The following is a 25,387-nucleotide window of genomic DNA, read 5'->3' as shown; positions in this document are numbered from 1 at the left end:
TCTCTTTTTGTCACACACTTATGGATTTTGTATCCTCCTGGCTACATACTAGCTGCATAATTTTAAGCAAGTTAGTCTTTCTAAAATGGAAATAATAATACCTATATTATAGGATTGTATAAGGATTGAATATGATGATTCAGGTAAAGCACTTAATAATTACTAAATTAATGGGAACTATTTTTACTATTAGATGGTCCAGACCCTCACCGGTTTCTTGTTTGGGGGCTTTAAGGAATTCCAGCTATCTATTAGCCTTATTCTGATGTGGAGATCCACTTCCAGAGTCTGGCCTTCAAAACCTTAATATTTAACATTCTAGTTCAATTTCTGTAATGGGGTTTTATTCTTCTAAACTGCTGTTGTGATGAAAAGTCTTAAACTCCAGTTTTTCCAGGGTTGGGGACCTAATCTTCTCTTGTTGATCCATCCAGAAGAGTGAGATCATCCCTCTGGTTCCGCTCTTGCTAACACCTCCTCCTTCCTGGAAATACTTACCACTTAGCTTTGCTTAGTGTTTTGCTGGGCGTTTGCCTAAATAATTGACCTTTGATCTTTTTCCATCTATCTGATTAAGCACCAAGTCCCTCATTATAGTTGCATATGTCCCCTAGGATCTGTCTCCTCTAGATGGCTTTGTCTTCTCACCATCCACACTTCCAACTCTTTGGATGGAAGACTTTTGGGAAAACAGGAGGAAAATAGGGGATAAGTTACATAGCTGTCACCCTTCAACACCTGTGAGCCTGGAAAAGTCACATAGCCCCAGGGAACATGCTTGAGAGACGGACAATACAAAAAATATATACACAAAATGAAATCAGTTTTTTCTGTCAACGATCTTCTACCTCTGAAAACAGAATTAATTGATTTCATGAATTCTCGCTAGATTCACAGATTTTTTTTTGTACAATCATTTTTATGTTAGATTTGATCCCATTAACTACCTTGTTTTTGAGGCTAACTCTCAACTATGATTTCCTATATGTCAAGGGTCTCCAGCTGACTTCAACTTCTGACCCAAAGGTGTTTGTTTCAGCAATATCTGAAACCAGAAATGTTCCAGAACCAAGCCTGTCCTGCCTGTCTGTACCCAACCTGAGCTGCTGTTCAAGTTTTTGCATTTTGCTAAACATATCATCACTTCATCATTCTTCTGGTTTTATTCTTGGGTTAGTTTTGCCTTCTCTATCTTTTTTTTGCCAGCCATTTTGGCATTTTTGAGACTCCAGACTTCTTCATTTTTACAAACACCATTCTTCTCCATGCCTTTGATATTTCATACCCGAATTGCTATGATGATTTCTAAGTAAGAAGACAAGAGAAGTCTCTGGCTTACACATTCTTATTCAGATAATTTTTATTTTCCCAGTAAGTACGTTTTCCCCTTTTAAGAATGTCAGGTGCAATGGAGGTTCTCCATCAACTGCCCAATCCAACTTCTCCCTCTACTGAGTCCTTGTTTCTTCATAACATACTTTTTAAGAAATCTAATCTTGCTGTACTCTCCATCCATCTCACTCCTCTCATTATTAAAAATGCTACTCTCCATCAATGGAGAATTTACTTTGAGTATTTTCACAGAAATGTCATTAGTCTTGCACCATCCTTTTCATGTGACTAATTCACTTGCTACAACGAGGGGCATCCTGAATGGGATTAAAGTGTCCTGTGATACTAACTGGGTCAAATGGGCTTGGTTTAGCCTCAGTGAACTTTAAAAAATGGATTCAACCAGTCTGACTACTTTTTGCTATTTTCTTTTTAACCGATAAGATCTTTATTGACCTTCATTTTCTGAAATCCCAACTCAAAATGTACTTTCTCAAGAGGAATATTTTCATCCTACAAGATGGTTCTTAGTACTTTCCTATTGTGTGCCCCTTTCAGTGCAAATTCATGCTTTTAACTATAGTTTCCTATGCTTTTTTTGATCCCCTGCCCTGGAAAGTGTTCTCCAACTCTTTGAATGTGTGTTTCTTTCCTTGTATGACTGTGAGCCTTTTGAGTATCTATGTCTGTGTGTGCTAAGCATCTGTTGTGCTGTGACTCTCCCCCACTGCCATTGCTGTGCATTCTTGAAGGTCACTGAGCACACACCAGGCACTCATTCAATACTGAGTGATGATCAACTGCCAACATGTAGGTGGTTGCAAAACAATCTGCCATGTGTGAAGGGAATATATGATCTAATTTTTTCCATTTGCTAGTGAGATGGTAATAACCCCACCGTCCTTAATAATGCCTCATAAATTGTTTCTCTCTTAGCAAAGAGTTGTGAGTCCTTGACTTTGTGCTACGTTTCATTATACCCTATATATCTCAGCAGTAGTATGTCCTGTTTATGCCAAGAATGTTCAAAGACAACATTGTAAAGCCTATCTATGTGAAAAGCATTCCTACTCCATAAGTGGCACCTCATAAGTTGCTATTTTGCAACTTCTGATATCTTTTTAACAACAGTGAACCAGAAGTACTGGTAAATGGAAGAAATGAGAATGCATTTGGTTTATAGCTATGCGAAGAGGCCTGACAGCCCTTGACTTTGGAACACCTTTTCTGAAGTCTTAATATCTTCTCTATAAAAACAATACTCTGGAATTTTACAGGTGATAAATAATCACTATATTCAATTATCTTCACTTTGCCTTATCTCTAATGACACTTGGAATTAGGGACAGATTTAAACTTTTTAAATTAAAAAAAAATCCCTCCTTTGAAACTCTTGTTGTTATTCTTTGACTTTCCAGCAAGTGTATATTGCTAGTTCTGCACTTTATCCACGTAACACCCCCAGCAAATACTGTCACCCTTATGCTGAACCCTGACTTTCTAGCCACTGGGCTGGATAAGGGTGAGAGACCGAAACTAAAGCATCATCTCAGTCTTCTAGGAACTCACAATAGTTGAGATAAGAGGTCAACAGAGGTGACTATGATAAAAGATAGAATTAATAATAATTGCTTCAGAGACAAAGGTAAAAAAATAAATTCAGAGAAATAATAGAAGAAAGTCTAGAAGAATTGGAATGGCCTCATTATGATGGTATCATGAAGGCTGTGCAGAATTCACACATTTAGAACTGATGAGGGAATGACCGCCAACATGAACCAGAGAATGGGGGCAAAAATAAGTACCAGATTGGAAAAGGGGATAATACATTTTACATGTACTTCCTTCTTTGAATTTCTATTTCTACTTGTCAGGTCAGGCTCTTATTACCTCCTGCCTAGAATACTTGGATCACCTCTTAATCGATTCCCATTCTTCAGCCTCTCCCTTCCCCAGTTCATTCCAAAACAGAAGCCTAGAGGAAATGGCAAGCTCTGGCCAGGTTACTTCTCTGCTCAAAATACTTCAGTGGTCCCCAGTGACACTTGGAATTCAAGGCCATCGATGACTGGGCTCTATTCATTTTCATGGTCTCATTTCCGTTTCCCATTATGGAATACATGCTCAAAATGTCCAGTTTTTAATCATTGCTCCCCCATTCTCTCAACTCTCCCTAGGCCTAAAGTTTTAATCATCTTTGATTTTCATTGCACCTTTAATTTTCATGTTTAAAACAACTGCCGTGTTCTAAAACATCTATTGTACCCACTACTCTTAACAGGATCCTTATCTTTTGGGATTGACCAGTAATATGTCTTCTGGTCTCCAGACTCCATAGTCTACTAAGTTTTTGCATAGTTTCTATAAAATACCATTTTTAGTGAAACTAGAGACTAGTTTGAGGTTTCCTCCTGAGTTATTCCTCCGAAAAGTTTGTCTTAATCTTGGTAAGAATTAACAAAATTGCAAAAGCTTGTTATCATTTTCATAATTATTTTCTTTTTTTACTACAGTTTTTTTGCAGCTATATTTTTCTTCCCATAATCATTACCTCTTATAAAACTCTGCACAAAAATATAAAGTTCAACTTAAGAAATCAAAGGAAGGTTAAAGGTTATTTATTTATATTTGAGTTTCCAAGTAACGAGAAGGTGGTATTTTTTTAAAGGATGGCTTCTACACAGAGATATAACAGTTTGAGTCATTCCTTTGGTGAAAAAACTCATTGCTTACACTAGATTTCGCAGTTACAACAGCTATCACTCACTGGAAACAATTTCCAGGAATTACATTTCCTTGCTAAGACTGCCACCTACTTCACAGACTAAGTTTTAGAATAACATTTAAAGTGCTTTTCCATTTTTGCCACGTAAGAAAAGAAACTAAAGAGAGAAATCTCAGTTTAGAAAAAAAATCTTTTCAAAGTAAAATTAGAAGCCCAACAAGAATTAGAGTGAAATATGTGAAAACTTGGGGGGAAAGGTTAGTATAGATCCCTTTAGTTTTATGATCAAATATTAGTGTTTTCTGCATTAGTATATAGGAAATGAGAATTTCTATGAAGAGAGAAAAAATTGCTAAAGGACTGTGTAAAGGAAATCAGGCAGAAAGTTCTTGAGGATCAAGGTTACCAAACAAAAAAAAGCTTTAGCAAATTGTAAAAATAATAAGGGGGTAGCAATGTGCAAAGCCAATGATAGTGATGAAGGTATTAACAAAGGCACCTTAATTTTAGGCCTGGAAAAGAGCAGAGAACACTGGTAATTATCAGTATGAAAGCCTTCACTGCAGTACTTCAAATTGCAGAGAATGGAGTTGAAATGAATTGATCAATTGTTCTAACACATTTGAAAATGTGGTAGTAGAGTCCACGGTGAAACTGGGTAAATGGATAACTAATTCTTTTTACTTTATGACAGAGCATGATAGAGCATCATGCTTTTACATCATAAAAGCTATACTAGATTCTTAAGCTTTATTAGGTGTAACTTTACTCCCTGCCCCCATTTTCTTCCCCTCCCCTCTTCCTTTTCCATGCTAACTAAATCTGTAAAATTGCCTTTCCTCCCACTCCTTGATGGCCCTGTTAACTTTGCTTTCCCTTTCTGAGATAAGGATACATAGCACTTTTAGAGAGTAGACTTTTGGTAATTAATACTTCAAGTAAAGTCAATCATTAGAAGCAACAACGCATGCCATTCTGGGATGGGCTTAACTTCAGAGACCTCCTGCTTGGTGCTCACAAAGCTATCGCTGAGTTTGGAAATGGGGAAGAGGGATGAAATTTTCTGCACTGCATCTCCAATATCTGCAATCCTTGCTCCTGAGTAAGGTCCTCCAATGCATTCTTGCTGCACTGATTTTGTTTTAGAATATTTTTAATAAATAGAGACACAAGAAGGATTTAACAAGTTTCTTAATTTACCAGAACAGTTGCATCAGTGTGAAAAAAATGCCCACTGCCTGATGTTGTGCTTGATACTGAAATGTGAGCAAGCATGTGGTTATACTTGAGTAATTTACGAAATTCCATTTAACAAGCTTAAAAGAAAAAAATGTCATGGAAAAATGAAGAAATGGGAAACTGATTGTCTTCAAATTTTGGAGACAAGGGGAAGAGTGGCAAATAGCCTGTCTTAGTGCATTCAGGTTGCCATACAAAAATATCATAGACTAGGTAATTAGTAAACAACAGAAATTTGTCACAGTTCTGGAAGCAAGATCAGGGCACCAGCAGATTCTGTGTGTGTGGTGAGAGCCCACTTCCTGGTTTATAAACAGCTGCCTTTTCACTGTATCCTCACATGGCAGAAAGAGCAAGGGAGATCTCTGGGATCTCTTTTATAAGGGCACTAATCTTATTCACGAAGCCTCCACCCTCATGGCCTAATTACCTCCTAAAGGACCACCTACGCATACCACCACATTGGAATTAGGTGTCAGCATATGAATTTTGGGAGGATGTATATGAGCACCCTCATACACAAGTTACTTATTACATACAACACAAGGTCTTATTATGAGTGTTTTGGGAGGAGAGAGCATCTTGCAAGAGTTAAGAACCTAGATGGATTTGGATTGGGCTCAAGTTAAAAGCCAGGCTTAGGTTTGAATCCTCTGTTGCTACTTAGTAGTTGAATGACCTTGGTTACTAATTCTCCCTATCTTTCATTTCATAGACATTATGAAACCCGTTGATGTGAACTCATTGTCATTACCAAAATATAACCTTTGAAAAATTTGCTAGACTGAGAGTTCTGAACAGCACACTGCTTTAGCTTTCGCACTCCCTTTAACATTGCTCAGATACCAAAGAATCTGCACTGAAACATCTCAGCACTTTAACTCTGCTGCTGCTAACCCTGTGAAAATATACTGTATTAGTGGTCATAATGGAATCTGCCCCCCACACCCCGCCACCAAAGAAGAAATGGACAAAATGAGAATGAATGATGCTTTCCAGTTCAAATCCTCTTAATTTTGTAAAAAAAAAAAAAAAAAGTATATAGTACAAATAGATACTATAGAAAAGGAAATATCTATTGCTTTTTCATTAAAGAAAAATTATTTTGCTCTCTCCTAATGCTCTGTTTCCCCTTCCATATCTGTGTGGGCAGAATTCTGAGATGGCTCCCAAGACGTCCCAAATTCCTCTTAGCACTCCTTACGTACACATCCTGTAGAATTCCCTCTTCTTGACTGTGAGCAAGACCCGTGATATGAAGTTACTTTATATGGCAAGGGTGAAGGGATTTTGCCAGTGCAATGAAGGTCCTAAGTCAGTTGATTTTGAATTAATCAAAAGAAAGATTTTCCTGAGTGTATTTGACTTAGTCAGTTGAAAGCCCTTCAAGAGAGACTAGACCCTTCCTGAGGTGAAAGAGATGTTCTTCCACTTGCCTTGAAGAAGCAGACAGCCTCTAGGAACTGAGAGTCTCAGTCCTACAACTGCAAGAAATGGATTCTTGCCAAAAACCTGAAGGAGCTTGGAAGAGGGGCCTGAGTCGCTCTTCCGGAGTCCAGGTGACACATAGATTGCAATCTTGTGAGACCCTGAATAGAGGATTCAGTTAAACTGTGCCTGCATTCTTGACCCATGTAAACTGTAGGACAATAAATGTGTATTGTTTTTAGCTACTGAGTTTGTTGTAAGCTTTCATGCAGCAGTAGGAAACTAATATATCTCTCTGCAAACCAATTTTTTGCATGTATTTATAATAGTGAAACAGACTCCAAAATTAATTCAATAAGTAATTATTTAGTATCTACAGCAGCAATATATATGAGAATGTCCATTTCTGCCTCCCCCCACCAAAAAAAAATTTTAGACTAACCTGGAAGAATAAAACAAATAGCTGTCACATAAGAACAAAATTGGCAAGTGCCGTAGCATGAGGTTTACGGAAAGAACAGGGGAAGGGAGACTCTGATCAATGAAGAAGGAAAAATAGTGCAAACATATTGGTCTGTGGTCTCAGCAACACTTTATAATCCCAGTGAATTAGTCATTTGAATGCATTGGGAAGAGTTTCTAACACTGAAGCTCTCAGTGGACTGTCACCAACTTTTCTGTCCCAGGTTTACAAGTAACTTCTGTTGCAAAAAAATTAGGAGAGATGTGTGATGGGGTGTGGATATGTGGTGGCGTTCAGAATGAGCCAGGAAAGAGTTCACTTTGCCTATGGTAATGACAGTCTCTGTCATTTCATCTCATTCTGCTCCCTGCCTCAACACTTATCCAGTTCCCCTTCATCCTGCTAAGTGCACGAGCCGTCATTCTGTTTGTCCCATCACGGGAGAGAACAGTTCACACTCACTGCTTTCACTTTCTCACTCCACTTTCTCACTTCTTAACTCCTCACCTCACACCCTGCAAGCCAGCTGTCTAATGAAACAAGGCTTTCCAAGGTCAACAAAGAGCTCTACATCCACTGACCTTTTCTCAAGCATAAGCTTCCATGATCTATTTGCAGCATTTGCCATGCCTGGATGTTTATATGTTATTATTTCTTCTGATCATCAAGAAAGAAAAAAAAAGATTAGTTGGACCTACACTCTATTTTTTAAAATCCCATAAAGGTTTATGGTTTGCAGGATAAAGTATGACCTGTTTAGCCAAGCATTAAATATTCTAAAAAAAATGGGGTCACACGATTTGCATCAACATCATTTCAATGTGTCCTACAATTCAGTCACACCAAACCAAACTGTTAACCATCAAACTGTGATGGCACTCACGACTCATGTTGTTCAGTAGGAAATGGCTTTCTGTCCAGTTCTTCGGTTGTATAAATCCTCTCTTTCAAGGCCTAATTCAAAAGGTACCTCTTTCTTAACTAACTCCTTCTGTTGCTCCTGTACCATTTCTCCTTCCTTTGTGCTTTGCTTACTTGCACCCTTCTTTAATCCTTATTTCATTACGCCCTGTACCAGAGTACATTTTGCTTAATATCTTTGAGATGCTTTACTCCTTTATAAAATTAAAATCATAAATACATACCCAACAAGGTTGTTATGAGGAATAACTGGTCAAATAATAATTTAATAAATAGATGAGGTCCTGTATTAATCACTCAAAAATACTGGTAATGATGATGACGATGGTATCTGCTCCCTCTCCCCCACTATATTGAAAACATGGTAAGGGTAGATTGCATGCTTTAGTCATTTTTGTTTTTCCGAATTTCAAGCAGTACATTCAATACATTTCTTTTGAACCAGATTGGCTACTGTTTCTCAGAAAATTTTTACTTAGCTTCTATGACACTCTGCATTTCTGCTTTACCCACTACTCTCTGACAGCTCATTTATCCCGCCATCAATTTCACTACTCATCCATGAGTTTTATATTTTAAGAATTTATCATTGACTCCCCCCACCCCCATCCCACACATTCTTACTTATGTCAACTATCCACTTTCACAACCTAGATTTATATGTGGTCAACTCCCCAAACCTCAATTTCCAATGCTGAGCTCTCCCTTGCATTCCCCATTCCCTACAGGGCATCACTGGGGAATGATCACCCAGATACTCTGGAATTATATTTTTTCTTTTTTTCCTACACACCCTCAGATCCAGTTGCAGTGTCTGTCAACTGCATGTTCACAGAGTCTGAACATCTGTGCCTTCCTTTCCACATCAATTTGTACTTTCATTATCTCTACTGTTCCTTCAGTTGCCTCCTTCCTGCCTGGTCCGTCTCTCCAGGCTCTCCCCTTGTAATCTCTCCTGCCCACACACTGCTGTCAGATTGATGTTCCTAAAACAAAACAATGATTATGTTACTTCCATGTTGAAATATCTTGAATGGTTCCTGGCTCCTCTTTAACGATTTAATAAAGTCTAAACTCTTTAGCCTGATATTGATGGCCCTCTCTAACCTAATTCCAAATTACATTTCCAGGCTCATCTTTGATGACTCCTCTACACATTTCTACTGTCTTACACTGTTACTGTCTCTGCGTATCTTATCTCTCCTACTAGATTACAGGAATGATAATTTACTCTGTTTTGTATTCTACAACCAAGCAATTCATCCAGGTCATACACATTTATTGACTGCCTATCGTCTGTAAGGCACATAGCACGTAGTCTAAAATAAGAAAAAAGGGGTCAAAGTCTGAGGCTATCTTCTAAGAACTTAAATCTGGTAAGGAAGATAAGATATGGGCATAATACTACATGGTAGAAGATAAGTATATTGAAAGAGTAAAATGGTTATTCAGGAGGAGCAAGACGGAAGAGCTGGCATTTGAATTGAGCCTTATCATTTAGGTTAGGAAGGCTTGGATATGCAGAGATGGGGGTAATGGCATTTCAGATGTAGGAACACCATGGACTGAGGTACAAAAGCAGGAAATGGAGGCATGTCTCTGGGGAACAGTGAATAGTTCAGTTCAAAGAAGTTGGACTGAGGTTGGAAAAGTAGGTTGGGGCTAGACTACAGAGGGTCTTGGATGGCAAATAAAGGAGTTCAAAAATCAGATAAGGGGGAAAGTACTAAAGGTTTCTGAGCAAGGGACTGGTGTGTTCAGAGCTGTGCTCTAGGAAGATACAACTGGAAGATTTATGTACAGTGGATTGGCCAACAGGGGAAGATAACTATGGGGAAATCTCTTAAGAGGTCCTAATAACTGTAATACAGATGGACGGGCCAAATAGAGAAGCAGCAGTGAGAATAGAGAGGAGAGAAGGCAGAGATTGAGGCAGTAGAACTTGTTACCTGGTTGGACAATGGGGACAAAAAGTGGGAAGAATCAAAGATGATGCTAGGGTTTTGAGCTTCAGGGTAGAGGTGTGTGTGTATTTTTTGGGGGGAAAAGGAGGTGAGTTTAGTTGGGATATACTAAATTTCAATTTAGTAAAATATGCAAATGGCATATACAGATGAATGGATCTTAAAGAGAGCTTTAAAAATGAAATTCATTGTAGTTTTAATTTGCACTTCCCTAATGACTAAAAATGTTGAATGTAAATGATCGTGCAATTGATCCTTACATGAATTTATTGGTCATGTATATCTTCTTTGACTGAATATCTGTTCAAATCTTTGCTCATTTTTGTATTGGTTTGTAAGAGTTTTTTAAAAAAATATATTCCAGAAACAGCATCTTTCTCAAATCTATGTATTGCAGATACTCTAGAGCTCTCAGTCTATGATTTGCCTTTTTATTTTCTTAAAAAATAAATAAATAAATTTATGGCTGCGCTGGGTCTTTGTTGCTGCACGCGGGCTTTCTCTGGTTGCGGTGAGTGGGGGCTACTCTTTGTTGCGGTGCGTGGGCTTCTCATTGCGGTGGCTTCTCTTGTTGCAGAGCACAGGCTCTAGGCGCGCGGGTTTCAGTAGTTGCGGCTCATGGGCTCTAGAGCGCAGGCTCAGCAGTTGTGGTGCCCGGGCTTAGTTGCTCCATGGCATGTGGGATCTTCCCAGCCCAGGGCTCAAACCTGTGTCCCCTACATTGGCAGGTGGATTCTTAACCACTGCGCCACCAGGGAAGCCCCCTGCCTTATTTTCTTAGTGCTGCATTTCAAAAAAGCAGTCTTTACTTTTGAAGAAGTTTAATTTGTCACCTTTATCTTTTATTGTTAATGGTTTTGATGTCCTTTTAGGCAGACTATTGCTGGGTAGGAGAAATGGGGAGTTATTGGCCAAAGGGTACAAACTTCCAATTATAAGACAAACAAGTTCTGAGGATCTAGTGTATAGCATGGTGATTATAGCTAATGATACTGTATTATCTACTTGAAATTTGCTAAAAGTAGATCTTGAATGTTCTCAGCCCCAAAAGAAATGGTAATTATATGATGAGATTGATGTATTAGCTAATGCTATGGTGGTAATCATTTTGTATAAAATCAACACATTGTACAGTTTAAATTTATACAATGTTATATTATTGATTATATTTCACTAAAGCTGGGAAAAAAGAATTTCGCCTGTATCAAGACCATTGAATTATCTGCTATGTTTTCTAGAAGTTTTACAATTTTAATATTTATGTTTAGATCTATAATCTATTTTGAGTTACCATGGAAATGCACATTAAAATTATAGTGATATACTTGATACCTGTAATACAATGGCTAAAATTTAAAAGACCAACAATGCCAAGTGTTGACAAGGGCACAGGGCAATTAGAACTCTCATACATCACTGATGTAAATACCACAGTCATTTTAGGAAAAGTTTGACAATTTTTTTTCTTACATAAAGAAAAATAAATTCTATACTAATACTCAGCAGTTGCACACCTAGGTACTCCCCAAGAGAAAACATAAACTTCTATCAACTCAAAGACTTGCACAGGAATATTTACAGCAGCTTTATCTTATGAGTTCCAAACTGAAAACAATCTAAACTTTCATTAATAGATAAGCAAATTGTGGATATCTATACAACGGAATACTGAGCAATAAAATGAAATGAATTACTGGTATATAAAAGAACATGGATGAATCTCAAAAACACTAGGCTCAGTGAAAGAGGCCAGATGCAAAAGACGACACAGTGCATAGTTCCATTTTCATGAAATGCTTGAACAGTCAAAAATAATTTATAGTGACAGAAAGCAGATCAGTTATCACCTAGAACCAGGGCAGGAATTTCTGGAAAGGGCCTAGAGGCATTTTTTGAGGGGTGATTACCTTTCATATACTTGTCGAAATGCACAGAGCTGTACATTTGCAGTGGGTGCATCTTATTGCACGTAAATCATTCCTTAATAAGGTTAATTGAACAAAAGGGGAGAGCTCAGTAAAGACATCAAGACTGGGGATTGAGTTTAGAAGTATGATTTACATAAAGAGAATACTGAAAGTCCTGAAATTATGAAGAAATCATAGCAGTAGATGAATGCCAAAGGCAGGTCCTTGGAAAGTACCTATCAGTGATTGAAGGAGGCAAAGAGAAAAAGAACACTCAAAACGAAAGAGGATTAAAGTGTCAGGAACCAAGGGAGAAGAGAGTATCAGGAAGGGTAAGGTACATGGCACTGGGTGTCTGTACAGACAGGTCCACTCTCCCTGGCTGAATGAATGGCCAAATCAGGGAATCCAGATAGAAGCAAAGGTGCATCGAGCTCCCATGAAGGATAAAAGCAGCAGAACTGACTTCGGGAAATGATCCGTTTTCCAGTAATTGAGGCACTGGTGAAATCACGTGGTGCTCAACTTTTAGAAAGATCATCAAACTTGAACTCTTACGAGAGTTCCTGGGCTTTCACATCCGTAGCGTTGCTGTTAGAGGTGAAGGCTACGGAATGCAAAATAGCAAAACAGAGTGTCTACTGATGAGGACTTGAAAGACAGCCAGGTAAATCACATCAGAGCCACATTAACAGGTATGGAAAAGACAGGTGGATGGATGACAGCAGCCGTGGAAAGGTGAGGTGATATGGAACGGTTCCAGTTAGTGTGGGCAGAAGATGGCTGGCAAGGCCATTCTGAAGCACCACTTCAAATGATATCCACCTTGTGGCCTCATCGGCAGCAACGATCCCCCAAAGACCAAAGGGCTGTGCTTTGTGTGGCTGATAAGTGAAACAGGGAGACTCATACAAGTTTCCTATAAACAGCTACTCAGCAGAGAAAACCTCACAAAAGTACACAGTGTGGTAAAAGCTGCCGTAACACAACACTCAGCGATAGCTTTGAACTCTCTCGGTGAATGCACAGGAAACCGGGCTGTGTGGTTCAGCAATCGTTGAGAGAAATGAGCTCATCTTGTTTCCTGGGCATTGCAGGACCGTGCACTATTTTAAAAACTAAAACATGAAACTGGTATTAAGTCCCAGGTCTCCACTTGAATAAAAATACTTGTGGGGAGAGCTGTGTACTCTGAGGACCGATTGGGTGGTGGTTTGTATCTCAGCGATGAATCAGACTGGGCTACCACCAGGCCAAAGAGAATCAAACAGTTCCTAACATTTTGATACAAAACAGGCAAGGAGGAAAGAAAACAAAACAGCAGATGGCAAAGGCTGAGCAAAGGGAGAGAAAAATCAAAGGTGAGAAAAGATGATTGTCAAGGGCTGAGTGGTTGAGGGGAAAGCAAAAGGGATCTGGAAGGTGGCCCATCTTCAGTCCAGCATAATGTTGAATTTCACCTTTGATTATTATTATTACCCCTTTCCAGTGATACCCCTTTGGAAGCCCTTTTTTAAACAGATATATAATTGACAGATAACATTATATTAGTTTCAGGTGTACAACATAATGATTCAATACTTGTATGCGTTGTGAAATGATCACCCCAATAAGTCTAGTTAACATCCATCACTACACACAGTTAGAAATGTTTTTGTCTTGTGTTGAGAACTTTTAAGATCTCCTCTCTTAGCAACTTTCAAATATACAATACAGTGTTACTAACTATAGTCACCATGCTGTAACTTACTTCCCCATCCGTCCATCATGACTGATTTTATAACTGGAAGTTTGTACCTTTTGACCCCCTTCACCCATTTTCCCCACCCCACCGCCTGCCTCTGGCTTCTGCCAATCTGTCCTCTGTATCTAGGATTGGAAGTCCTTTCCTTGTTAATATAGTTATGTAGGATCTTTTGAGCTAAAGGAGAATAATAATTCTGCCTACTATGAGCCAAGTTTTGTGCTGAGGTTGGAGACACAAAGATGAAAAGACAGTGTTCTGATCTCACGTAGACTGGTTCATATTAAGAGAGAAAACACAAAAGTAAAATAGAAAGTAAAAATTATGAACATATGTAAAGCACAGATTTATTACAGAGGGAGAATTGCTGATGAATATTAGATTATGGGATTGGTAGCATGAGGACAGGAAGACCTTTAAAAAAGAGTTGAGCCCTTAGGCATAACTAAAAGTAGTCCAGCTAGACAAGCAGTGGCCAGCAAGCAATTTCAGGCAGAGGAGAGAGTCTGTGCAAAGACCTGGAAGCATGGGACAATGTGCATAATAAATTCAGTAACTCTAAGAGTCTCTGTATTGACAAAACAAACTGTGTGAGGGTGAATAATTGCAGATGAGACTGGAATGTATGCAAAAATCATATCATGTCTTACAATACTGTTGATGTCTTGCTAAGACAGTTTAATTTAGAGGTCCTTCTGGTAGAAAAATTCTGAGCCTGTAATGCTATCGAAGCCAGAAACAAGTTAAAATGATGTGCTTTAGTTTAGTTCCTAAGCATGGCACACACAGCCTAGCACACAGTAGGAGCTATATAAATACGCATTAGGAGTTTATGAATTTTGAATATGGCCCATGTTATATTCCAGACAATGTTTAAAGCACTTTATATATATTAATACTTCACTGCTCACACCTTCCCAGAGGTAAGTACTATTATTATCCTCATTTTACAGAGAGATTAAATGATTTGCCCAAGGTCATGTAGTAGTAATGGCAGAATTGGGACTTTGAACCAAGGCAGAACAACTCCAGAGCTCACCCTCTGGCCTCTTATTGTAGCAAACAGTGCTCCCCTACTGCGGGTTAACAACTAATACTGGGCCAGGGCCTCTGAGTGACTAATTTAGAATTATGGTCAAAGTCTTAAAACTTAAGGCTACTGAAGTGTACAGAAGAATCTAGGGGTAATATTTATATAACAGCAGTGTTTTTAATCTACTGCAATAGTTTACTGATTTTAACGAATCTGATTCAAATCCTTATGAAAAAACATTATTGCAATAAAATTTTACTTGCAAGGCATTGAACCATTAACTCTGTCAATTAAAGTTTATTACCATGAGATCCTGGCTCTTTTCTAAGCTTTTGTGGACAGGTACACACTCCTTTCCATAAATGGCATAATTGTTAGTCAAATATATTTCTATTATTTGTAGCTTACTGTTGCCTTTAAAAATAACTTGTATGTATGTAAAAAGCTTGAAAGAGAAAAAGGCAGAGGGTTGAAGTGATTTTGAGATTCCTCCAGTACAGTGGTTTCAATGAAAGTGTTGCTTGGTGAGGAAACTTTTAAATGGGCCAATATCTTGCACAGGCTCAGTGGCCATGGCTCACAGGCCCAGCCGCTCCGCGGCATGTGGGATCCTCCCGGCCCGGGGCACAAACCCGTGTCCCCTGCATCGGCAGGCGGACTCTCAACCACTGCGCCACCAGGGAAGCCCTGGGCCAATATCTTCTTAATCTTTATTTCAAAGTTAATCTAAGTTCACTTAAAAGGCAGAGTGAGGAGGTATGTGGACTGAGAAGAAAACAAGTTCAAATCTCTTTATTATAGTATTCTCAGAAATGAAAATCAAAACAAAGAAAAATAAAGCCGAGTGCTAAAAAGATAATGGCACATCGCATAATTTCCCTCTGGTTTCCACTTCTAAATTCTTTATCTAATTTAATAGAAACTGGCACAAACCTGACAGGTCAGCAGTGCAATAAAAGGTCTACATAGTCATTAGAATAGGCGAAAACGGCAGTCTCTCAGCTTCTTTCCTTTTGCTGTTTTCTTTATAGATTTGCATTTATAGTCAGACTTCCCTGAGTGAAAATGTAGCCTGTATTTTGACATGCAACTGCTATGTGGTGAGAAATAGATGTTTAAAATTATTTTTAAATGTATTTATCTATTGGTACAGTATTTCAGCAAGGTGATTCCTGAGCTTTTTTTTTTTTTTTTTTTTGCGGTACGCAGGCCTCTCTCTCACTGTTGTGGTCTCTCCCGTTGCGGAGCACAGGCTCCGGACGCGCAGGCTCAGCGGCCATGGGTCACGCGCCCAGCCGCTCCGCGGCATGTGGGATCTTCCCGGACAGGGGCACGAACCCGTGTCCCCTGCATCGGCAGGCGGACTCTCAACCACTGCGCCACCAGGGAAGACCTCCTGAGCTATTTTTAATATATGTCCAAAATATTGTTCACTCCCCTTATTTTTCTTAGGTGTGTTTACTTAATATCTTTGAAATGCTAATAGAATGTAGCTAAATAAGGTTTAGAAACTTCGCTGAGATCCTAACTTAACTGGGTGGCTTAATGTGCTTACTGTTACTCTGTATTACCTATGCTTTGGAGGCTTATAAAATCTCACAACACTAATTAATTTTAAAGGCATGAATTTCTTGGGGGAATTTTCTGCATAATAGGCTTCCAAGAGGGAAACAAAATTCAAGGACACATTTAAACAACCTTCCTGAAATACAGCATCAGAAGCCTATAATTTTGTTAGGTTTATACATTGAATATAGGATGTTGATAGAGTCAGATTACACACTTGCTCTTTAAAATCAGTAGTATAATGAATATTTTATAACAATCCTTTTACTCAGAGTAAATAATAGATAATACAACATACCCACATAAATTTTACAAATGAATAAAATGTGCTAACTATAATATAGGAGAAATAATAAAGTAATTTGTAATGAAATAATTCACAGTTCACTGTAAAAATCTTCAGACAAAACTTTACTAGAAGACACGATGAAGTAATCAAATGCTTGCAACTGCTAAAAGGGATGTTTGGAATTAATGAAATAAGACAGAAAATTTGCAAAAAGTCAGGAGCAAGTGAAACTTCAGAGGTTAGGAAAACATTAGAATAAAAGCTAGAATATTCAGTTTATATCAGAGCCACGCAGAAAACACTTTAACCTTTTATGTCAAGTCATTCTAGGTTCAGATAATTATAAACAGGGGTTCCTTCCATATGCACATCCCAGGGAGATTGTGAAATTTGTGCAGAATGTGGAACAACTTTTCATTGTGCGAAACTGTCTGACATGTTGGAAGATGTGTGGGTTCCCGGGCCCAGGGCCTCTAAATGCCACTAGCTGCCCCTCATGCTCATTTATCAGCACAATAAAAACGGCCCAACGAGTATTCATAATATCCTATAAGGGGCAGTGCCAACTCAAAATTTTAAGAACCAAACTGACTTTCTGCCCTAGGATTAAGTTTTTCATGGTAACTCAATACACACACATTGAATTCACATTGTATTTACATATACACGTATGCATTTCCTACATTTTGAATCAGAGTTAAACTTGAAAAATGATATAAATAAACAAAACCATTTATTGAGTGTAAGCATGAATCACTACATTGTGCTGTGAACTGCAACCCTTATCTCTAAGTGTCCTTGTTCCAAGTAGATTCCTTCAGCATTGCACTGATGAAGTAACTCAATATTGCAAAGCACTTGCTCTGAAAGTAACGCTCATCAGCATTGTAACTTTTTTCTCATAGATATTTCCATTTAGTAGAGGTTAACAATGAATAATCTCACTTAACATTTTAGCCAGTGCTTTTCTGAAGTGTGAGAAGTACAGAGTCAACAGATGAGAGCGGAAGCTGAGTCAGTGGATGATATTTGAGGAGTTCATCTATACAATGCAACAGAATCTAACTCTTAGTACTTAGGTAGTAATGGATTATTTATTCACATGACAGTGTGTTAGAGTGAGTCCAATAAAAGAAATGCAGAAACATAAAGTGAATAAACACTTGCCTTTCAAGCCAAGGAGAAACTCTGAATTAGCACTAAACTTGTATTCCAAGTATTCACTTAGTAAAACAAATAACAAGAGATGAACATCAAATACCAACCAGTATCTCTGAACAGGCACATAGAGCCCTAAGAGTTTCAAGTCAGTGGAGATAAGCAACAGTGGAGGTGATTTGCAGTCTTTGTGATATTTTGTGAAGGCAAAAAAACTGCAAAAATTTTCCTGCCACAGCCCTGCACCTACAACCTGCACCATGTGTGCCTTACTAGGCTTCAGCTCTCTTATCTATAAAATGGGGATAATAATTATTCACACCTAGTAGAGATTTTACAGGGCAGAATGGAGGTTGATTTCACAGAATGCACAGCCCATGCTAAGTGCTCAGTGAACATTGGCAATCGTTACAATAATTATTGTTCTTCACATGCTAGGTATTACTATATGTTCCTAAGGGTTCTCTTCCTACGTTTCTTGAAATTATCTTCTTGAATTAACATTGTGTTCTTGACACTAACATACGGCAGTAGCATTATATTCATTCTGCAGCCCCACGAGGGAAAACAAAGTTACTGGACTGCATTTTTCCTCATGGATGAATATTTGCTTATGCCATATTTAACCAGTTATATCACTACTGGTTGTTGAGTTTCACTGGTTATTGCTGTGAGGGATAACATTGATATATCTGCCACTTGTTGAGGCCACTGCCTTCAAACTGTGTGCCATACAGCCAGGTGTCTTTGTAGCTGCTAATAAACCTTGGGAGGGTGAGTGAGGAAGATGTGTTTACTCACCAAGGCAGCTCTGACTTCCTGTACATAGGTTTCCGTATAATATTTTATTTGAACAAAGGGATCCTTGGCTAAAATGTTTGAAAACTATTGCTTTCTAGATCATAGTTTCTCCAAGCATGGCACAAGAACCACAGTATTTGGTGTAGTGTTAATACTTGTAATATGGTAATACCTATAGTATAGTTTCTAGCCTGGTGGCAGATACTTTCAAATTGGGGATTGGGGATACGAATGTGTGTAAGAAATTGTCCCTGCCTCTGAAGAGTTTACATTTCAGTGAGAAAGACAGATATAACCAAACAAAACAAGGTAACCAAGACAAAGATTTTAATGAAGAGCTTTGAAGGCTGGAGGACGGCTCAAACAATTCTGCTTTGGGAAATGAGGCAACTTCTCATCTAAATGGTAACATCTGAACTGGTTGAGTGATTAAAAAAAAAAAAGAACGTGTCAGGGTTAATTGGGTAAGGGAATCCAGGAAGAGAGAAAAGCAAAGTGCTGGCTGGTTTTGAGAGGTTTTTTAGGAGGAGATTTCACAGGACTTAAATGAATGCGGGTATGGAATTGGAGGTGCAATAGATGAGGGAGACAAGGATAATAGTGAGATTTCCTATCTGAATAGCCAGGGGAATGAGATGGTCCAGGGAAAGCATAGAGAATAAGATTGCAACAGGATTAAAAATGGAACCCTGGAAACCATGACATCTACCACTTCAGGGAAGGAAAGATAATGAAAAGGGAGGACCAGTCAATGAAAGAGAATAAGGAGGGAAGGAAGCAAGAGGAGGAAATGAGAGTAGACTCCTGGAAATCAAGAGTTTTCAGATGATGACCGCTGATCATAAAGACGACACAGAAATATCTGACCAAATGAAGGTTGACAATCACCCTCATAATTGTGCAAAAGGAGGTACCTGGTGACCCTTTTAATAGTACTTGACAATGCAGATCAGAGCAGAAGAAGCTGACTTGTTAATGGAAGTTGAAGAAATAGATGTCAGGATCTAGATTGTTGTTTCCAATCAGTTTGATGTAGATACGAAGGAGGAAGTGAGAATGGTGGGTGATGGAGGAGGTAAAGGAAGAAGAAAATCTTAGAGCATGGAAGAAGGAAACTGACATTTCTGAATCACCTACGATGCATAGCATTTCACTAGGCCCTTGCAAATATGTGGACTTTTTTGAGCATACCTGTAGGCTAAAAGGAATGAGGGAGTAAGAAAATGAAATTACAAAGGAAAAAAAGAAAATTAGATGTGATGGGAAGAGGAAACACCAAGAAGGAATCTGTCTTTCCTAGAACAGGCATCCTTGGAACGTGTTTAAAGAAGGCAATGCTTGAATATTTGGCTGCAAAGTTTCTGGAATTTTCTCAATTTGGGTGTCTGACCTGAATAGAGGGCTTTTCTGAAAGAGGAATACACTTGTTAAAAATGACAACTAGACTCTAATAATAGCTAACACTTATAGGATGCTTACTCTGTGCCAGACACTCTAAGCACTTCCTATGCATTGATGCCTTTGCCCAACTACCCGATGATGGAGATATTATTTTTAACCCCCATTTTATACCAGCAGAAACTGAAGCACAGAAAGATGAAATAATTCCCAAGGTCACAGAGCTAGGATGTAGCAGAGCTAAGATCTGAACCCATGCAGTCTGTAACCAAAGCTTGTGTTTTTAATCCCTGTTTAAACTGTCTATCCAATAGTATTTCTGCACAAATCACATAACTACGCTTAGCCCACTTGCTCTTATTCTAGACTCAAAGTCAAGTTCTGGCTATTTGGTTTTCTGCTGTGCTTCAGAAAAGTTGCACTTTACTTCAAGAAGCTCATGAATATCAAAACCTTAATCACAGCTATTTGGATGACACAAGTTCATGCTTTACAAACCAACCATGGCCCTAGTCATATTAAAATCAAAGTTGCAAAATAAAGAAACATTCTGAAAAACCTTGTCTGCTTCATTTAGATAACAGCGTGCAGAACGAATTGAAAGATAAAAATGCTCAGCATTTACCATTTCCTTTTCCTTTTTTTATTTGAAACCCCTGTGGTGTTGTGGATGCTATCATCAGGCAATTTGCTTTGAATATGCTCCGTGCTGGACTCTGCAGATTACCCAACTAATGACATGCACACTCCTTGCCATTGTGACACCTCTCTTTTCACAAGTGGGAATTTCAAGTGACAGACTAAAGCTGTTTGCTATCAATTTTGCAAAAAACACATCTGCCAGAGAGCCAAGATTTAGTTCAGAGACGGAAATCAATTAATATTCTAATTTGTTACCTGTCATTAGCATCACCGTATTATGCCAAGTCAAAAGTGATAACCTTTATCTAACATATGCTCCTAAAGGAATTTGATTTAGGGATCTGTTTCATTTCTGTTGAGTGTTGCTCTCTGTGTATAAATCCCATTAGAAATTTCAATTACACGGGCAGTAAAAATTGTGATGGATTAAAATGAAAGTGTAAAATACGCCGTTACAATATTTATCATAAACCTGCATGGCTGTATTTATTATTTAGTTTTCCTAAACTTATTTACCAAACCGTTTAAAAATTTTAGGTATCTCAGTTGTTTCTTCCCATTAAATGAAGGAGAGAGCCAGCAACATAATATTTCTAGAGGTGTTACCTAGATCCTCTGACATTCTATTATTTTAGGTTGCTGGTCAAAGCAAATCTCCATGGAGGAAGGCTGATTTCCTGGTCTAATTCCCAGTGCCGAAGAAAGAAACACAGGAATGGGATAGTGGCTTGGGAAGAAGGAAAGAAATAAGAATAGCCAAGGGAAAGAAAAAAAAGAAGGGAGAGTTGCATAGATATTTTTTCCCAGCTGATTCTTTTCCTGCTGATACACAGGGAGGAAAGTATAAAGTAATAGCTGGCACTAAGTGGAGAAGGCTAAATGATGGAGTTATGACTATAAATATGGAAACAACTTGTTTTCTCAATGTGAATGACACAGTCAAGCATTGAAATGATGCTTTCTTTGGTGTTAGAAATTAAATTTAAAAAATTTATTGTAGTTGATTTACAATGTGTTAATTTCTACTGTACGGCAAAGTGATTCAGTTATACATATTTATACATTCTTTTTCATATTCCTTTCCATTATGGTTTATCACAGGGTATTGAATATAGTTCCCTATGCCATACAGTAGGACGTTGTTGTTTAAATTTTTTCATATGCTTTAAATTTTCAGCATCTTAAGGCCTGAAAATCTAAGAGTGGGTGGTTCAGGATATAAGTTAAATCAACATTGATTCATTCATTAATTCACTCAACAAATAGATATTGAGTGCCCCGTACATATTAAGGATCACCAGGGATGCAACTATGCATAGAACAGACCCAACTTCTTGCACTCATAGAGGTTACATTATTTTGGAGAGAGCCAGAGCAACTGAACAACAGATAATAAAATACATAGCATTTCAGATGGTGCTAAGTAATACGGTGAGAAATAAAGCAAGGGAGAGCAAGGGAGAGGACAGGAAATGCTGGCAAAGATTGGGTGGGGTAAATGGGTTAGAGTTTTAAATAGCATGGTTGGGGAGGTCCTAATTAAGAAGATGCTATTGGGTGAAGGCCTAAAGGAGATGAGAGAATGGGTGTGTGGATACACGGGGAACATTAAATCTCACTGGTATCGACATTGCCATTGCTTCTCATATTGTTTACTCTTCCAGAGAAGGAAATGGTGTTGAAGACAAGGCAGAATACGCGTTTGATTTGGTGGTGTTCTTTTCTATCTCTGCTTCCCTCTAACACATTTCTTTTAGAGCAAGCATTTCGATAAAATATTCAAGGGAGAGTTTGCCCCCATGACAGGTGCATTTGGCTTTTGCCCTGTAGTTATGACTTCAAAGTCATATCAAAAGATACCCAAATCAGTCCATCAGCTCAGCAGCAGAGCAAGGAAGAGAACCTGAGAGCCTGTGTTCTCCATCCTAGGGATCGCTCTATTGGACCATCTCCCTCTTCCCTAGGTTATGGAACTTCATGCTGGGAATGGAAATTACTGACAACTGAGCTAAGAGTGTCTCTCAGATGCACTTGGATTTGTTAAAGGTGGACAAACAGATGAACAAGTTGTTAATTCCTGGGAGGATAAGAAATTGATTCCCTGTAGTTTTCATTTAGTTTCTCAATGTCCTTATAGAATAACTCTTATAGCTTTGGTAAATCTCTCATCTAGATGATTGCAACAGCCTGCTTTATCTTCTGTCCTTGCCCCTCTAAGCACATTTTCAACACAACAGCAAGAGTGATTTTTAAGAAAAACCTATGTCAGATCATGGGATCCCTCTGCTCAGAATGTTGCGAAGCCATTTCATTTCACTCGGAGTAAAACCCAGCTTCCTTGGAACAATTCACTAGGCTCCATATAGCGGCCTCAGGTTTGTCTTCCGCCATTCTCTACCTTGTGTTATTCTACGGAAGGCACACTGAGCTCCTTGCCATTCCAGACAGACTCTTGCCTAAGGGCCTTTGTATAACACAGGTGTTAGAGCTTTCTCCCCTACTTCCTCCAGGTTTCCTTACAAAGGAAATCAGCTCAGATAATCCTAAAAAGTAATAACCTTTTACCCTCTACCCCCTTCCCTTTCCCACTTACTCTCCTTCTGTTTCCTTATATTATTCACCATTTCACCATGATGTACCATAAACATTTGCCTCCTTACTGATTATTTCTTTTCCCCCACTAGAATAAAAGCTTTGTGAGGGCCAAAACTTACTTTCCCAGAACCTAGAGAAGTGTCTAGTGCATAGTAAATGTTCATCTCTGAAGAAAAAAGAACAACCTGTAGTTTATGATTTAAATTAAATGGCGCTGGTTGGACTTAGTGCTATACCCACACAAATAAACTTAGGTCCAGGTTATTGTTTCTTTCCCAATAACAACAAAGAAAATGTTAAAAAGTGTGCAAAAGCTTTTGAAATATTAACAGATGAGTGAAAGAAAACCAAACTTGTAATAATGGGAAAGTACATTTTAGCTATTGCTTAGGAATAATCTTTACAATGGAATGATTTCATAAATACAAATCTAAAATACACAACACATAAAACGTTAACATTCTCTGGAGAAAGAGACATTGAAGAAGATTAAAAAAAAGAGCCCACCTACATTAAACACAAGATAGTTTTTTTTATAAATTGGATTTTCATTTATTAAGTATATTTAAATCCTTAAGAAGAATATTCCATTTCCAAGAATATTCCATTTTATTTTTGGAATACTACCATTCCAATAATAAAAAAATCAAAGGTACACTTAGGTTAAGAGGAATTCTTTTCCTCCCAATGGGTACATTGATTTTCAACCATTTATTTTTACTCAAGTAACAATATGCAATACTCACATGGAATTTTATGCAACTCATTCATAAACTTTTCCTTCAGCTTAGAAAAGCCATCCTCCTTTCCTTCCCCAGGACTGGCTGGCTCTGTGGCATTATTTGGTAGAACAGTTGCAGCAGTGGTGATTGGCGGGGCTGCCAGGGCCTCATGATGACTCTCGCTCACCATTTTAGGTTCAGGTGAAACTGTGAGGGGAGGGAAGCAAAAAAAAGAACAATTCAAAATGGTTTAACTGACCCCACATCAGATCTATTCTAGAGATGAAAAAACATCAGAGGGCACATCTGCTCACTGGGTAAACAGCCTGTCATTAGCATATTGCTTTATGTTGGTTCATGAAATATTTATGGAACCACAGAGAAGGTTCTTCCCCAGAAGGTAAGACCAGACATAGTTATTGAAAGCATTTTCTCCTAACAATAAAATGAAACTGTCAAATCTATTAGTTATTTATACAGGCAATTACTTGCTATATAGATTTAACTTTTTAACCCATATCCTACTGAAATGTCCATGAAACAATTGCTGACAACATACATGCTCTATACTCTAAATGTTTTGCGTTTCCGAAAAGGAGAGACCAAATATTTATATTGGAAGTGTTGATAAATTATAAAAGATAGCACATTCAAAATGTTAGTAAATTTTAAAATGGGTGTAAAGAATACTATTGTAACACTGATACTCTAAGATTCCTGAATGTTATACAGAAATTAGTTCTTGAATCTCATTTATTGATAGCATGCTTTCTGCCCAGTTATTTTTTTTTGACATTTACTATAGATAATACTATGATCAATAATTCACTTGTCTTGCTGGGTGAATTTTTTTTTTTAATTCTTTATTGGAGCATAATTGCTTTACAATGGTGTGTTAGTTTCTGCTTTATAACAAAGTGAATCAGTTATACATATACATATGTTCCTATATCTCTTCCCTCTTGTGCCTCCCTCCCTCCCGCCCTCCCTCCCTATCCCACCCCTCTAGGTGGTCACAAAGCACCGAGCTGATCTCTCTGTGCTACGCGGCTGCTTCCCACTAGCTAGCTATTTTACATTTGGTAGTGTATGTATGTCCATGCCACTCTCTCACTTTGTCCCAGCTTACGCTGAATTTTTGAAGCCACTGTAAATGTGGCATGATTGACTATATAGACTAAGGTGCTGATGATAAAACATGACTTTAATTATTTCAGTTTATTTAGTTTGATTATATTATTGAATTATATAATTAATAATAAAAATTATTTATTCAATTATTTAAAAATCTTCAAAATATTTAAAAAAATGAATCCTTAAGGTAGTCAGTGAAAAAATCTTAGCCTTGAATACAGAAAACAGTTCTAGTTTTCTTCACTAGCTAAATGAAGTTTGACAAGGCATTAAACTTCTTAATTAATACATCTTTTGAAATAGGAAGAATCAAAACCTGCCCTGCC

At 38.1% G+C, this 25,387-nt stretch overlaps 1 protein-coding gene across 3 annotated transcripts in view; it reads right to left on the bottom strand.

Moving 5' to 3' along the window:
* Positions 1-25,387, bottom strand: part of SYT1 (synaptotagmin 1) — a 533,541-nt gene that overhangs the window by 165,918 nt on the left and 342,236 nt on the right. For all 3 annotated transcript variants that reach the window (XM_060025297.1, XM_060025299.1, XM_060025298.1), the window contains one exon: positions 23,952-24,134. In XM_060025297.1, the coding sequence (XP_059881280.1) occupies positions 23,952-24,117 (166 nt within the window). In that variant the 5' untranslated portion in view covers positions 24,118-24,134. The remainder of the gene's footprint in view (positions 1-23,951; positions 24,135-25,387) is intronic.

This window comes from Delphinus delphis, chromosome 11 (assembly GCF_949987515.2).
Source record: "Delphinus delphis chromosome 11, mDelDel1.2, whole genome shotgun sequence".
Classification (NCBI taxonomy): domain Eukaryota; kingdom Metazoa; phylum Chordata; class Mammalia; order Artiodactyla; family Delphinidae; genus Delphinus; species Delphinus delphis.
This window is presented reverse-complemented; position numbering and strand designations above follow the sequence as displayed.